Below are 16,297 nucleotides of genomic sequence, written 5' to 3'. Positions count from 1 at the left end.
GTTGTCCTATGTCCTAGAAATGGAAACAGGCACTGAACTGTAAAAAATATGAAATTTCTGCTGTCAAAAGGCCTTCTGCCATCATTTTAAATAACTTCTGTTCTAAATTAAGTTTCCAATCAGAACAATAGTCTACACTGGTGGCCATCATCCAACAGAGGGAAAGAGAGTTCAATGGGATATGAATTATTCATGCTGACTATTCTTTATCTACTTATTTATTTCAATTTTACCATTTTTACCATTTAATTTTTTTTTAAAGTTCACTGGTAAGGATTTACATAATACCCTAACTGTATTCACAACATAGTGTTTCCTCTTTTAACTTTCCTGAATAAGAACCTGAGATTAAAGGAGAAAAATAGTTTAGGACAATTTTATGAAATTCTGCAACAAAGATATGATAGCATTTGCAAATGGCCAATATAGACAGAATTTTCTAATTATTTTTCTAATGATTCTTTGAGGGATTAGTTGAAACAGAATAGGATAAGAAATATTGAATACTGGTGGCAACTGCCTTTTCTCTATCCCTGGCGTTATAAACAAAACAGAATATGAATTTTCCATGTTCACATCTGCATGCTGGATTTTATATTCCCTTGGGTAGCATTTTAAAAGTATACTGGAACCCCACTATGTTAGTTTGGACCAACAAACACCATTGCTTCACATAAATAGAAAGTCTCCATTCATTAACTTAAAGAAGTGTGACAAAGACAAATGCTACTGCAGGCCACTTGCATAAGAAACAGAATCACATGGCTTTTCATCTTCTATTTCAATACCATTTTGGCTCAATGTGTGAAAGAAGACTACAAATATATTCCTGCTGTGTTATGTTCTATTCAAATAGTATAATAAAGTCTCCTGCTTGAGCAGGGGGCTGGACTACAAAACCTCCAAGGTCCCTTCCCTATTCTGTTCTATTATGTTCTGTTCTGGTCTGTTCTGGTCTGTTCTCCCATCCCATCCCATCCCTCTTTATCTATGGACTGATGTAATAATGTCTACTAATACAATACAATACAATAGTAGAGTTGGAAGGGACCTTGGAGGTCTTCTAGTCCAACCCCCTGCCTAGGCAGGAAACCCTATACCGTTCCAGACAAATAGCTATCCAACATCTTCTTAAAGACTTCCAGTGTTGGGGCATTCACAACTTCTGGAGGCAAGCTGTTCCACTGATTAATTGTTCTCACTGTCAGGAAATTTCTCCTCAGTTCTAAGTTGCTTCTCTCCTTGATTAGTTTCCACCCATTGCTTCTTGTTCTACCCTCAGGTGCTTTGGAGAATAGTTTGACTCCCTCTTCTTTGTGGCAACCTCTGAGATATTGGAATAATGCTATCATGTCTCCCCTAGTCCTTCTTTCTCTTAAGCTAAACATACCCAGTTCCTGCAACCGTTCTTCATATGTTTTAGTCTCCAGTCCCCTGATGGATGTAATTGCGCTAATAAAATATTTGGAGTGAGAATGGTGTTAGGTAACAACTAGTCTGTAGAAAGGACCTGGCATCCCATATGTATAATATTTTTTATTTAATCATATAATGTATTGTATTAACTCATACTTCATCTTTTTGACTTTGTTCTTGAACATTTTTGCTCTCAGTTATTTTTCTAACAATATATATATATATATAATCACATAAGGAACATCAGACAAGGCTGAATTCACTTTTTCAGCCTTCAAAAATATTGTCCAGGTTATGGCTTTGGTTGATAATGGAATGTAGCAATTAACTGATTAGTTGATTACCCTCAAATTATGACAATGAAACCAGAGGAGCTAGCATCTACTTTTAATCAATGTATCAAGCGAGAATACTTCTGTAGTTAACATAAAACTACCGAGAATAATTTTTAATTCTGCACCCAAAGCAATTAAATGCCATTAGGTTTTGGCACAAAGATAACAAAACTATGATTTGATAATATAAAATTATTGTTTCTGCCATAATGAATTTTCTCCTTACCTACCTACCACTTTTTCTTCAAAAAAAAAAAAAAGAGGGGGAAGAGGAGGAGGAACAGCACGAGAAAAAGGAAACTTTTCTTGTATGTAATAGTACATTGCCCTCAGCCAAATGGTGCCATGTTTTCTCAAGTCAAAAGCTACACATAACCAGTTAACTGTTATGCCAAAGTCATATTACAAAAAAAAAAGTAGCAGATCTAGAACAAGGTAAAAAGAGTAAAATTAGATGGGGCTGCAATTCGCCAACCTTCCAAGGACTACTTGCATTCATTCCCATGACCTCAGAATATGCACTGTGGCCCATGTCTATTTAAAATAAATAGCACCAAGCAACTCAGCAGATACCATAGTTGTCTTCCTCCTTCAAGAAAGCTATATGACAAGTCATGGTTAAAAGGTGCTCCTTACCTGTACATGAACGGAGCTACTGTGGCGGTATTTGGATGGCTGTATTGCTGTTGCGGATGAGGTAGCTGAACACTCACAGTATTGCTTCCTGTTGTCTGGGTGGTACTATTAATTGGCCCATTGACAGCATGGCTGCTGCTGCTGGAACTTAAAGCTGACCAACCTCCCATTCCTCTCCCATCAGTGGAGGCTAAACTTGATGTAGAACTTGAATTCTTGCAATCTAGCTGTGCTTTTGGATGAGAGAGGCTGGAAGCTGGCTTTGCGCTTCGGCTTCTTTCACCTTCCTTGGCAGAACAACTTGGGGCACTTGAGGATTTCCCTGTGGTGTTTTTCATCCCTGGTTTTGGTATTCCACTATGTGAAGGGGCAGCTGCTTCTTTCTTGGCACTGTTGAGCTTTCCTCCTTTTGGGATAAAGCTTGCAATCTTGGAGGATTTTTTTGGCATTTCGTTTACAGCAGGAGCAACCTGTTCTTCCTTTAGCTCTTCTTTCACATCAGCTTTTTCTATCACGGACGTTCTCTTGGCCACATCTTTGTTTTTTTCCTTTTCTTTCTCCTTTTCCTTTTCTTTTTCCTTCTCCTTTTCTTTTTCTTTCTGTTTCTCTTTTTCTTTTTCATTGCCCTTTGGGGAACTCTTTTTATTGGTCAGAGCCCGACTAAATGTCCGTTGTGCAATTCCCTTAAGTGCAATTTTGGGACTATTTGATGTGAGTCCTGGGGTGTTTAAGTTCCGATTTGCAACCTCCATCTCCTCACTTTCATCAAAGTTTGAGAGGCCCTCTAATCTTTCACAACTAGTGTCCCGAGACACCGGACATTCAAGAGATGACCCTACTGCTTTGGAACCCCCTTTTGTATTGAATAGTTTCAACTTCTCCAGCATTGATTTCTGACCATTGGGAGTAGTTTTGACCATCTCTGGGACGGGTTTGGGAGACTCCTGAACCTGCTGTTTTACAGTCAATGTGGATGTTGTGGTTGTGTGCTTAGCACTTAATGATTTGCTGCGCCAAGGTTTAACTGCAGAATTGGGTTGGGGGATGGCTGACGAATTATTGCAACTGGCAGCATTGTTGCTACTGCTGCTTTGAACCAAAGAGGTTGCATTTTCATTCATTCCTGTGGGTTGGGGATCTAAACTGTCTGCTGGTTCTGGGGAAAGAGAGAGAAAAAACAAGATACAAGATTATTGGCCTTTTGGATTTAGACAAAATCTTCAAGGCAACATGATTTGCTTTTACAGTATTTCAAAAAAATATAGACATGACATTTTATATTCTATCCATCCATCCCATCCATCCCATCCATCCATCCATCCATCTATTTTTGGACTTGAATTAAGATCAGTTTTTTGGGAGGGGAGACTAATATAATCAACTTTTGACAATTAAAATTGTTAAAGATTTTATTTCAATTACAAATTTACTGAAAACTTCATCTCTTTCTTAACTGCTCTGGATCACCCAATCTACATTTAAGTGTTTACCCCCATTATAGTGATATAGTTTGGAAGCTGTCCAACCAAAGGTATATTTCAAATAAAGAAGCAAACATAAACTCAATGTGTATGGAACCATCCAGCTTGACGATCATGAAAAATAATTGAATAAACAATTCCAAATGTAACAAGAATCAAACAAAATAAAACCAACGCTCACATACCAGAATCACCACAAACAAAACAAAGTCCCACAACAACCAAACCTTAAGTATATATTTCATTTCCTAATCCACAAAACTAAAATGTCTGATACCTCTATCTTGACAAAAATTTATATATAATCAAATTCATCTTAAACTGACAGCAGCTAAAAAGATAAAGCTGAAAAGTTGATGAATTCAAATCTATGTTCTTTTTTCTGAAGACATTTCACTTTTTTTTCCTTTTAAAAAGAGAGCTTAAAAATCTCCCTTACTCACCTCTGGAGAGCTACCGCTTTTTAAAGCTACTCCTTGCAAAGTTTCTCTTCTGGAGATATTACATCCCAATTACTGCAAACACGTCTTCTGTTAGACTGCTGATGCTTCCAATTAACTTTTGTCATCTCTCAACTGTTAGCCTGCCCTGCAGCTAGCTGGGGATTAACGGCTTTTACCTGCTATCCTGAGATCCTTTAGCAATAAACGGCAACTAGAGCTTCTTGTGCTTTTTGAACTTAAAAATAAACAGCAACCGGCAGTGAACGTTTGCAGCAGTTTGGAAAAAGAACTGTGAATGTTGTTTTCTGAATCATACAGGGCTGAAGCCACAGAGAGTCTCTTTGACTTCACTTTTAACTGCTCGCGGAAGAGACAGCTCCGTTAATCTCACCAATGTGATTTGCATCAAACGGCTTCATATTTCTAAGCACACCCATCTTCCTTACTTAGCAGAGATTTAGGTTTCTAAGAGAATTCTCTTGCAGTCAACTCCCACTGTCCTAACTGAAACAGCAGATGTGCCTGCTCATTTTATGGAGAGCAGGCATTGCTAGGATTGGAAGATTTCCAGAGTGTCATTAATTATAAATGATTAAACTAGATAATCTCTATTGCACTTTTTCCCACCCTCACCCTTGTACCAGAAGTTTGGAAAAGGGAACCAAGTCAGGTCTACTGCCTCACAGAATGAACTAGATTTATAGATTTTATTTCTAGGTGTAGTGAAATACTTAAGCAATCCCTTTTCCTTTTGCAATTGGGACCGAAGTTAAAAGTTCATCGGAGGTATGAATACACACTACATGCCTATGTACATACAACACATACAAATCAGTTCACAGGTTATGCCAGACTACTAAACATATGTTTTTATACCCAACTCTGTATGCAAAATTACCCGTAGAGATCAAGAAATTAATTTAATTCTAATGCATCAGCTGCAGCTAGGAGGAATCATTATTTTATGCCAAGTTCTGTATCCCATCCTTCTGATGGATATGGATCATTCAGCTACATGAAGAATTAAGATATTAAAGACTGCTTTGAACATTTCCAGAAAATGCTAAAATCCTTAGTCCTTTTTTTAAAAAAAAAATTTAGTGCATTAGATCAATGCTGACTCCGGGACTAGCCCTTGCAATTTTTTTGGCAGGATTTCCAGAAGTGATTTGCCATTGCTTCCTTCTTAGGGCTTAGAGAGAATGACTGACAGGTCACTCATTGCCCAAGACAGGACTAGAACTCACTACTTCTAGCTTGTGCCTTAATCACTGGACAAACTGGCTCTCTTAGTACTATAATATTTCTAAACACTTCCCAATTGTTGTTGATGTTAGTTGTGAAGTCATATCTGACTCATCGTAACCCATGGACAACGTTCCTCCAGGCCTTCCTGTTCTCTACCATCCTCTGGAGTCCATTTAAGCTCATGCCTACTGCTTCGGTGACTCCATCCAGCCACCACATTCTATGTTGTCCCCTTCCTCTTTTGCCCCCAGTCTTTCCCAGCATTAGGCTTTTCTCCAGCGAGTTCCCAATTCTCCATCCCATTATACCTTTTATTATAAGTAAACTGTTAATTCTTTAAAATAGAAAAGGGTCTTCTGTTATTTTTGTGGAAAATTCATGGGGATGGAGTTGCATAAAGAGTAGTTAAGGCAATGGTTCAATAGAGGAAGGCATTCATTTTTGGCTTCTACTTCTCATTCACCTAAATCACAAACTGCAGAAATAGCAGTCATGTCTAGAGGCTTGATGTGATTGATTGTACAGAATTTTTGAAATTAGATTGAAGTTTATGGGCAACTGGATAAGAGTTATATACAGCCCTTGGGGCACTAATTGCCTAATCCTGCCTTCAATAAAGGAGTTGTATATGGGGAACTGATGGCTCTAATTATAGATAGGATCCACAAAATGGACCCATCCCTTCTTTGCCTTATTTCCAAATGTTAATGTAGGAAATCTTCAGATACGGAGGCTGCAGAGGTGTCAAGTGAAACCTAGTAACACATTGCCCTTAATATTTATCCTTGTAAAAACTTTATAGAGATAATGCATCCCTGCGACCAATTCGCTCTCACAGGGAGGGACTCCTCCGGGTGCCGTCCACCAAGCAATGCCAACGGGCGGTGCCTAGGAGTAGAGCCTTCTCTGTGATGGGCCCAACCCTCTGGAATGACCTCCCCCCCCCCCCCCGATATTAGAACTACTACCGACTTCCGCTCCTTCCGACAAAAACTTAAGACTCACCTGTTCCAATTAGCCGGCCTGGCCCATCTATAGTTCCATTTTTACCTCCTGGCGGATATTTTTATCTGGGATAGTTTTTAAGGGTTAATGTATTTTAAATTTTTAAATTTTAATCTAACTTAAACTAAATTTGTACAGTGAACTATTGCTACCTCCTCCAGCCCTATATTTATTTTATATTTATACTATGTATATTTATTGTTCTATTGTTTTAATATGACTGTACACCGCCCCGAGTCTCTTCTGAGAGAGGGGCGGTCTAGAAATTGAATAAAGTTAAGTTAAGTTAAGCATTCTCCTTAGTTCCCAATCTAGAGCTCTTGGGTGATCCCTAGACCCTTGTGTTAGGATTTTATCATGAACCTGCCTTATGAATGAATAAATGCCGAGCATTACTTCAGCTGCTTTTTCAGGTCATTGGCTTTGGTCCTAGTTCAGTGATATACCTTCAAACATTTCGTTTGGGGAAAAAAGTTCCTTGCACTGAGCTTCTCTGATTGTCTCATTTTGCAATGTGTAAAATTATTTCCCACCTGTCATCTTCCCTAAGGCAGTTTTGTTTCTTCCTGAATATTTGCCAACTTTACTCGACAACAAGTGAGACATGTTCAAATTCAAAATATGGTTAGGCTAAATGACTACTTTCTCTCCTTCTTTCAAAGCAAGAGCTCGGCTTGGAATTTATTTAATTCCCAGTGTTTCTGTTACAGATTCGCTGGTGGTCCTGTTTGAATGCCAATGCATATGTATCACAGTTAATTTGAATTTCATCAGCTCCTGTAATATCTCGACTGCAAATTCAAACCTAGCCACTCACAATTAAACTATGTCAATAGTTTAAATTGTTCTGTGAAATGTTTGTGCAAGAAGAATTGGAGAAAACGCATATTATTTCCCATCATTTGTCAAGTTAAAACTAAACACAGGCTGCTTCCTTATGGTTACCACTAGCTGTAGAGATTTGTCAGAAATAAAGAAAATTACTTCTAGGACATAATTCTAAATAACTCTAGTTGTTGGGAAGAACAAAAAAAATGAGTTTATAAACACTAGGGAATGAGATGGGGGAAGTGTGTGTGGTGGAAATCTGTAGCCTCCCAGATATCAAGTGTTGGGAGAAAACCTCTCACTGTCCTTCACAAGAATCACAGTAGGGTGAATGGAATAAGGGATCATCCTATGACCACCACTTGCAAATGTAGTTAAATGTAGCTGGTCTTTTTGTGAGAAAGCAATGGTTTCTCTCAGACAACATTTATGTGTCTTCTTCTAGAACTCCTAGGCCCCATAGGTGTAATGAATCACAGAACTGTAATAAGTTTGCTTCCCTCCTTGCTAAACAAATAGTTACATGAAAAATGATGCATCTCCATCCAAGAATAAACAAAGGCCAAGTTGGCCAGTTTGAAAATACTCAATTCTACAGATTTGATCTTCTAGCAGTGAGAATTAGTGATACTCTATGTAGCCTGTCAGTGTCCGTGGAGAGTATGTATGTGCTCTGCCCTCTTTCTCATTGGTGAGGGAGAGTAGGTGCCAAAAGTGTGGGAATCACATGGCCTCAAACCCTTAAGACCTGACTCTTCCTTTAGGTCCTGGGACAGAAAATTATGTAACTCATTAAAGTATATCAATACGTGACTTTATTGAACTTAGTGCCATATGTGTGTGCTTCTAGTGATTTTTATTGCATGTTTTATTGTTATTTTTACTGTTAGCCATACAGGGTTGCTTGGCAAATGGGCAAGCATGCAAATTGAATTATAATTATATAAAATTTGGTATGGGTTATATTAAGTCAATCACCGCACATACAGTAATAAGTATTGTTCTGGGTTCTTGAGGTAAGCTCAAAATCAGAATGTTACAACCTTATTTGAAATCAGGTATATCCAACCCTTGGGCAACAGGTGCCCTTGGATAGCTAGTAATGTTGCTCCACAGGATAATTAAAAAATGGAAAATAATAAAGGATTTTTAATATATATATAAATATCATATATATTATATGCAGCCCAACACAACTCTTCTTTGCTCAATGTGGCCTAGGCAAGCCAAAAGGTTAGAGAACCATGTTTTAGAGCAAAGTTCTCCAACCTTTCTGGGTTGGCGGCCTGGAGTAGGGGGAGGGGGAAAAGAGGTGATAGTTTTGTGGGAGGGACAGATATGTGTGCGTGTACGTACAAACACCCATTGCTAGCACAGTGAGAGTCTGCATGTGCTCACTGGCCAGCTACTCATGTGACCCGGTGGCCAATAGACTGTGGCCCACTACTGGTTGCTGCAATATCCTTGCCGTGATTATAGTATAGGTACATACACTTGCAGAGGTAACTGTCAGTCGACAAAGGATAATCTTATTCTCTAACCCATTTGGCAGGAAAAAGGTGTGAGACAGCTTAAATTAGCAGAGGTGTGAAACTCGCTGGTGAACAAAAAAAAATTGGCAGGCAAAATGGAACAACAGCCCAAACTTGCTTGGCAAAATCTAATTAATTGCATATGAGAGATGCAAAAAAAGGGTGTTGAGTTCAATATGATTTACATTTGAAGGCACACATTGCAGAACATTATTGAAAATTCTGTAAAATGACTACAGCTACTCAAACAAAATAATCAATTGGTTTGCTTCTGTACCATTAACAGTCAGAATGTTCTTCAAGGCCTAAGACTTAAGAACACTTCATACCAATTCTTACAGATGAAATTTCCATTCAAATGAATGGAATGCACCTCATGAGCGAATATTTGAAACTGAAGCAAGATATTCCTATATGGAAGACATACTGTTGGAAGTGATGGATTGACAGTAGGCTGCAATTTATTTGATGGGATCCTCAGTTAGCCCTCTGTGGTAACACAAAATTAGAATAGTTATAGGTCTACTACAGAAGAGGTATTGCCCATTGTATAATCCCCACAGCCATTAGGCTAATTATAAAAGTTACTAGGATTCAATGAGAGGCAAATTGATCAAGTATCAGGGGATAGTTCAAATTGAGCAAGGAAAGAAGTGCTTGTGTTTAGATGGTTTGTCAGCTAAAGAGGCAAGGACCATGGCTGCTACATTGTTCCTTGGACTGGAGTGATATGGAGACAAACAGTTGTGGTCTATTTTGTTTTACTTGCAGGTTGTAATGTGGGATAATATTGGTTCATCTGAGTTGCCACTTGATTTCAATACTGGAACATAGTACTGAAGATTAATCAACAGTTCTCTTGTCACAAGAGAGCCTATTGTCATAGTTAAGTCCTTGATCTCTAAGCCAGTGGTTCTCAACCTTCCTAATGCCGCGACCCTTTAATACAGTTCCTCATGTTGTGGTGACCCCCAACCATAAAATTATTTTTGTTGCTACTATGTAACACCGGGATCCACGAAACCTGGGTGGGTATGGCCAACTCAACATCACTCCCACCCAGTAACATGACATCCCCCCCAGACATGCCTACCAAGGTTTCATGCCTCAGTGTTTTCTGTGGGAATAGGGTCTCTCTCTCTTCTCTCCCCTCCCTCTCATTTCTGTTTTTCTCTATTTTTCCTCTCTCTTTCTCTTCTTTCTTTCCTTCCTTCCCTTTCCCTCTTTCTTTTTCTTTCTTTCTCATTGAATAAGATAGCAAATCCAAAAAGTTATTAATTGTAGGAAATTGCTTCTCTGTAATCTTTTTATAGTGAACTCTAAGTTGATAGAAGCTGGCAAGATTGTACTAACAGCAATAGAATATACTGTATATTTTGATTTCTTTTGAGTTTATAATATGTTATTCAAAATTATAAATAATCCTATTTTCAGATGCATTTTTTGCCATCTCTGTTATTTTCTTTTTTAAAAAATCAGACTTGCTTCCAATTTGTGCCTTCTGGCAAACTGCAGTTTTCTTGGCAACAGATCTAGCTTGCCATTGCTTTCATCATAGGTCTGAGAAAGTTAGTTTCTTTCTTTCTTTTCTCTTCCTTTCTTTCCCCCTGATTTGTTTCCCTCTCTTTTCCCTCTATCTCATTCTCTCCCTTCAGCTCTCTTTCATTTCTTTCTCCCTCTCCCCCTTCTCCCTCTAATTTGTTTCCCTCTATTTTCCCTCTCTCTCATTCTCTCCTTCCAGCTCTCTTTCATTTCATAAACAAATCCAATAAATCCAATAAAACAAACATTTCTCTCTATCTTTCTCCCCTCTTCTCTTTCATCTCTTTCTTGCACGTGCAAGCAAAATACTCTCCTGGGCCAGGATCAAGGCGGCGGAGACAGCGACTCCTCCCGCTGCCACCACTGAGAAGTGAGTAGCTGGCTGCGCTGTGCAGGAGACTCCTCAGCGCCAGACTCAGGTCGATCCCCTTCATGTTGACTCAGGAAAGAGCTGGAGCAGTCATCTTTGGATGTAGAGTTCCAGAGCCCTGCGCAAGCAGAGCTCTTCCCTCCATGCACCCAACCAGCTGCTGCTGCTGCTCCCCATTCTCCTCCTTCCTGAGCCAACACGAATGGGACCGCGGCTTGCCCTGACTTGAGTCTGGCGCTGAGGAGTTTCCTGCGCTGCGTACCCAGTTGCTCACTTCATTGCGCAGTGGCGACAGCAGGAGGAGAGTCATTGTCCCCACCGCCTTGATATTTTGCTTGCACACACGCACACAAGAGATGAGCACAAGAAAAGGGCTGGAGCTCTTCCCGACCCTGAGTTGCCTGCAAAAGATGCGGAATCGCAAAAGCAGACAAGAGGCTCGTGCCTTCTCTGGGCGGAGAGCAGATAATCAACAGTTCTCTTGTCACAAGAGAGTCTATTGTCATAGTTAAATCCTTGATCTCTAAGCCAGTGGTTCTCAACCTTCCTAATGCCGCGACCCTTTAATACAGTTCCTCATGTTGTGGTGACCCCCAACCATAAAATTATTTTTGTTGCTACTATGTAACACCAGGAGCCACAAAACCTGGGTGGGTGTGGCCAACTCAACATCACTTCCACCCAGTCACATGACATCCCCCCCCCAGACATGCCTACCATGTCGTGCCTTCTGTGGGCGGAGAGCAGATTGCACAATTGGATCAGCAGGGAGCCGCAGGAGAGGGGCCAAAGCCTATTAAGACTGTTACCCATGCTAAGTATGGGTAACAGTCTTAATAGGGAATCTCAGCTTACGCGCATCCCACGTTCCTTTATTTTATTTTCCCCGCCTTGTTTTATGCCTCAGAAATGGTACCTCCTGGCTTCCGTAGCTCTGCCCATCAACCTCCAGCACTCGGAGCGAGCTGCTTTCCCAGCGCCTCTCTTCTCCCCCTCCTCGCCTCCATTCTGGCTTCTACTTTCCCCACCCCCCACCCCTCTCCTTCCCCACATGGGGAACCCAAGCCGCTCCTTCCCTTCAGGCCGGCTTCTTGCCAGCCTCTCTGCAGGAGGCTCCTCGGCGACCCCTGTGAAAGGTCGTTCGACCCCAAAAGGGATCGCGACCCACAGGTTGAGAACCGCTGCTCTAAGCAAAGGCTTTCCTCTTATACTGATGAGAGTAGGAATAGCTAAATCTAGCTTCCAGGCCTCACACAAGGCTTGGATATAAATCTCCAGACTCTTAATTCAGGGATCAGCCTACTTGGCAGATGTGATTTGTTTAAAATAGTGTCTTTTTAGTAGACAAGAATGAGGCTACTTGTACATAGATGACCCACCCACCAGTCATATACAGAACTAAAGACCTTTTAACATTGATTTATGACCACAATTGAGCCCAACATTTCCACTGCTAAGCAAGTCAGTTATTATTGAGTTTTGGCCATTTTATTATCTTAGTTGCCACAGTTGTTAAGTAAATCATTGCAGTTACTAAGTTAGTAGCATAGCTGTTAAGTGGATTTGGCTTCCCCATTGACTTAGCTTGTCAGAAGGTCACAAAAAGTGATCACATGGTATTTACTGGGGGAGCTAGAGAGAGAGAGAGAGAGAGAGAATGTATATGTATGTGTATGTATGTACATACATACATACATACATACACACACACACACAAACACACATATACATACGATCCTGGTACATTGCAACCATCATATACAAACACACATTCATACATTCATTCATACACACATACATGCATACATACCTACATACATATAATCACATAATCCTGGTACGCTGCCACCATCTCATATACACTGCAACCATCATATATTTGACCTTCTGACAAGCAAAGTCAATAGGGAAGCCAGATTCACTTAACAACCATGTTACTAACTTAACAACTGCAGTGATTACCTTTATAACTGTGGCAACAAAGATAAAAAAATTGGGCAAAACTCACTTAATAATTCACATAATAAGTGTCTTGCTTAATAGTGGTCAACTGTGGTCATTAAGTCAAGGACTACCTGACTTAATAATGTACACATGCCAGTTGCCAAGCATTCAAATTTTGATCATATGACCACAGGGGTGCTGTAATAGTCCTAAGTATGAAAACTGGTCATAAGTATTTTTTTTCAGTGCTGCTCTAACTTTGAATAGTCAGTAAAACAAAGGTTGTTAAGTCAAGGACTAGTGTGCTCTAGGATTTATACTCTATGTTTTTTTCCTCCCGTAGTTATGATTCAATGGATTCTTGGCCATTGTCTTGATGGCTTTAGAAGATTCCTAATTTATATTGACATAAAAGTTATTGTAGTTTAGGAAGCTCCAGTTCCAATTCCTAGTTAATTTCATGCACATAGCCTCCTTGGAAATTCAAATGTCCTTAAATATTTCTCTTCAATCCTGTTCTTTAAAATTCACCCTGGATAGCAAAAATCAAATCACCAGAAATCCAGTTCCGATGTAACACCCCCAACCATATTCTTTGCAGCTACTCGACATAACAGAAGGAACAAGTATAATCTACAGACCATAAAAGGGTTGATCTTAAATTGTACAATATTTTCCCACTCATACATTTAATTGAAAATCACTCAGTATATCTTCTGGATCCACAGGACGCAGCTTGGGTAATTCTGGTCTTCACTTTTTCCTCATGTTAAAGGCACATAAAATAACAGTGACATTATTCATAGCTAGCTTTGCTTGGCACCTGATATATTGATGAAGTTATTTCTTTAGTTTTAAAATTTGTTGATTTATTAACCTAGGGACAGATTTGGAAGAGAAAGGGAATTTAAATTGTGTTCTCTCCCCCCCCTCTCTCTCCACATCACTAGCCTACTTTTCAGTTTCTGACTTGTGTTTGAGTAGTTTTGTCTGCTAATGAAAGCTTCCTGAAAAGGAATTGAGGAAAATCTCATTGTATAACATTAAAGAAAGCAATGATAAAATTCAGTGTTCATTCTCTCTCTCTCTCTCTCTCTCTCTCCAGTTTCTGAGTTGCTTTTGAATAGTTTTGCCAGCTTATCAATTAAGCATCGTATTCTAAAGTTTTCATTTTTCAGTCTCCTTTGTGGCCTCTTAGTTAAGAGATGACAGTTGAGAAAATTTCTGTTCCTTGGCAAGTGTCGGTCTGTTGAATAATCATATTCAAATATAAATTTGTTTTGCACTAATATTCTTAGAAGTTCATACCTAGTATGGTAGTCTTCCAATATTTCAGTTGCTAGTGAAACAGCCTCTCTGTGTTTAAATAAGAGGCTGAGGCATGATTCAAATGCCAAGTCTAGCCTATTAAAAGCAACATAAGATTAAACAGCAGATGTACTACTTGCTGTTGAATCCTGTCCACTAACACCATTGGGCCTCTGGATTTACTGTGCCCTGTGGCACATCCCCAAAAGAAATAAACCTAAGCCTGACTCAGACAAGCACATTTTGCTCTTAACACACAGCAAGTTTCATTAAAAAAATTCTTATAAATAATACATAGAACGGATAATTGCATTTTTCAGCAGCTGATTACAGCTAATCAGTTTTTCTTTCAGGTGCCTTTCAGCTCATTATTGAATGACAGTAGTCCCAAGCTACCTTCATATAAGCTTGAGGAACCTGATGGCCTAACGCCTTGCATCATTCATCAAGTGTTATCAAGACATCAAGAGTCATAGTGGCTCAGTGTTTAGAATGCAGTATTGCCGGCCAACTCAGCAATTGCCAGAAGTTCGATCCTGACTAGGTCAAGGTTGACTCAGTCTTTCATCCTTCTGAGGTGAGTAAAATGAGGACGCAGCCAGGGAAGTGAATGGGAAACAGGCCCTTTGTCAGTCAACAGGAGTGCTGATTTACCACCAACGTATCAAGTACTTAGGAGGCGAGGATTTGGCAGCAGAAGCAAACAACAGCCAATGACTTCATAGCCAGCCATCAAAACCCCAATGACATCTAAAAAGTCACATACAATAGGTACTGTATAAATACCATACACAGAACAGTCCAAAGCATACACTGCTAGAGAGAAGTTCCCTGAAAATGGGCTCCAGTTCGAGTCTGAAAGCTCAGAAGACAAAACCTCTGGTCCCAATGACTGACCTAGATTGGATCCTGCAACATATTTGCTTACCTTCATGTGATATGCTGACTTTGTAAACCACTTAGAGAGGACTGTAAAGCACTACAAAGTGGTATATAAGTCTAAGTGCTATTGCTATTGCTTGCTATCATTGACTTGGATTCATTTGTACTTCAGCAGCATCTGAAGAGCTATACATTCAACATGTCTTCTCTTTAATAGAGATTCATGTTGCCTTCTCAAGCAAAATTGAAGTCCCTTAGTTGTTCTGTGGCATCTGAATTGTTTAAACTCAGTTCTGATCATTCAAAAAGAGGTGAATGAAAGTAATCAAAATTACCAGAGAAAATATTTTTCAAGTAGGAATCTTGATTGGAATATTATGTCAGAACAATCAAAAAAAGTTCCTACTTTAAGGTTTTGGAAAACCTTTACAGGAAGATATTTCTGCCTATTTTTAAATACTGAATGGAAAACAGTCCAGTGCATTTAAATTATTTTGAACCTACCCAAAAAATGAAATCATACTTTCTACAATCTTTGAAGCATATTATGCTTTCATGTTTATAGGAGTAAATCTAGTCCTACCACTTATCAGGTTGCTATCTTCAGAAGCAAAAATAATGTTCTAAAAACATTCCTGGCTACTTATTTTGCTCATACAAGTGATATTAAAAAGAAAAAAAATCTTGCATGATTCCGTATTTGAAACAATATTTACATTCTATTTTGCAATTTTTAACACCCAAGATTGCTGTTAGAAAGACATTTAAATATAAATTGTTCATGGGCTAAATAGATTTTAGATATTTACCAAAGGTATAAACCATCCCAATCAAAATCTGTAGGCACCCTTCTCAAATATACTAGAGAAATGAGCTACATATAGGCTTGAAGTTATACAATTATACAAAGGGTTTGTTTTCTTTTATATGGATCCAAACTGAGGAAGATTTTATGTTTAGTGTTTCAGAAAACATATACAAGAGAAAAGGTACATAACACATATTCTTTAAACAATATTAAGTTGTATGTTGATAAATTAATAGATCTGGCATTTGTCTTCACCACAGTTCTATCCAAGACTGGTTTCAAAGGAATAATGTTTAGACACAAGTACTGTGTGTAAGCTCCACCAACTCTAATGTTTCCCATTCATTTTTTTTCCATTGAATGTGCCAGGTTCCATCCAAATATAATGCTGGCTGGGTAACAACTGCGGCATTTGAATCTTTGTGCAACAAAACAATTGCATTTGCATTGGAAGGCTTGTTGGTTGAAGGATTCCAAGGCTGGAGTCTCAACTCAGCTAAAGGATATAAACTGGGGAAG

General features: G+C 39.1%; 1 protein-coding gene across 8 annotated transcripts in view; it reads right to left on the bottom strand.

Annotated features, from left to right (window-relative positions):
* Positions 1 to 16,297, bottom strand: part of NAV2 (neuron navigator 2) — a 316,849-nt gene that overhangs the window by 157,464 nt on the left and 143,088 nt on the right. For 7 of the 8 annotated variants that reach the window (XM_081938830.1, XM_081938823.1, XM_081938824.1 and 4 more), the window contains one exon: positions 2,388 to 3,543. In XM_081938830.1, coding sequence (XP_081794956.1) covers positions 2,388 to 3,543 — 1,156 coding nt within the window. Of the gene's footprint in view, positions 1 to 2,387; positions 3,544 to 4,311; positions 4,852 to 16,297 lie in introns of those variants that run through there. The other variant, XM_081938828.1, reaches the window with a different exon arrangement.

This window comes from Natrix helvetica (genome assembly GCF_964273705.1).
Source record: "Natrix helvetica genome assembly, chromosome: 1".
Lineage (NCBI taxonomy): Eukaryota > Metazoa > Chordata > Lepidosauria > Squamata > Natricidae > Natrix > Natrix helvetica.
Note: the sequence above shows the minus strand (reverse complement) of the source record. Positions and strands in the feature narration are given on the sequence as shown.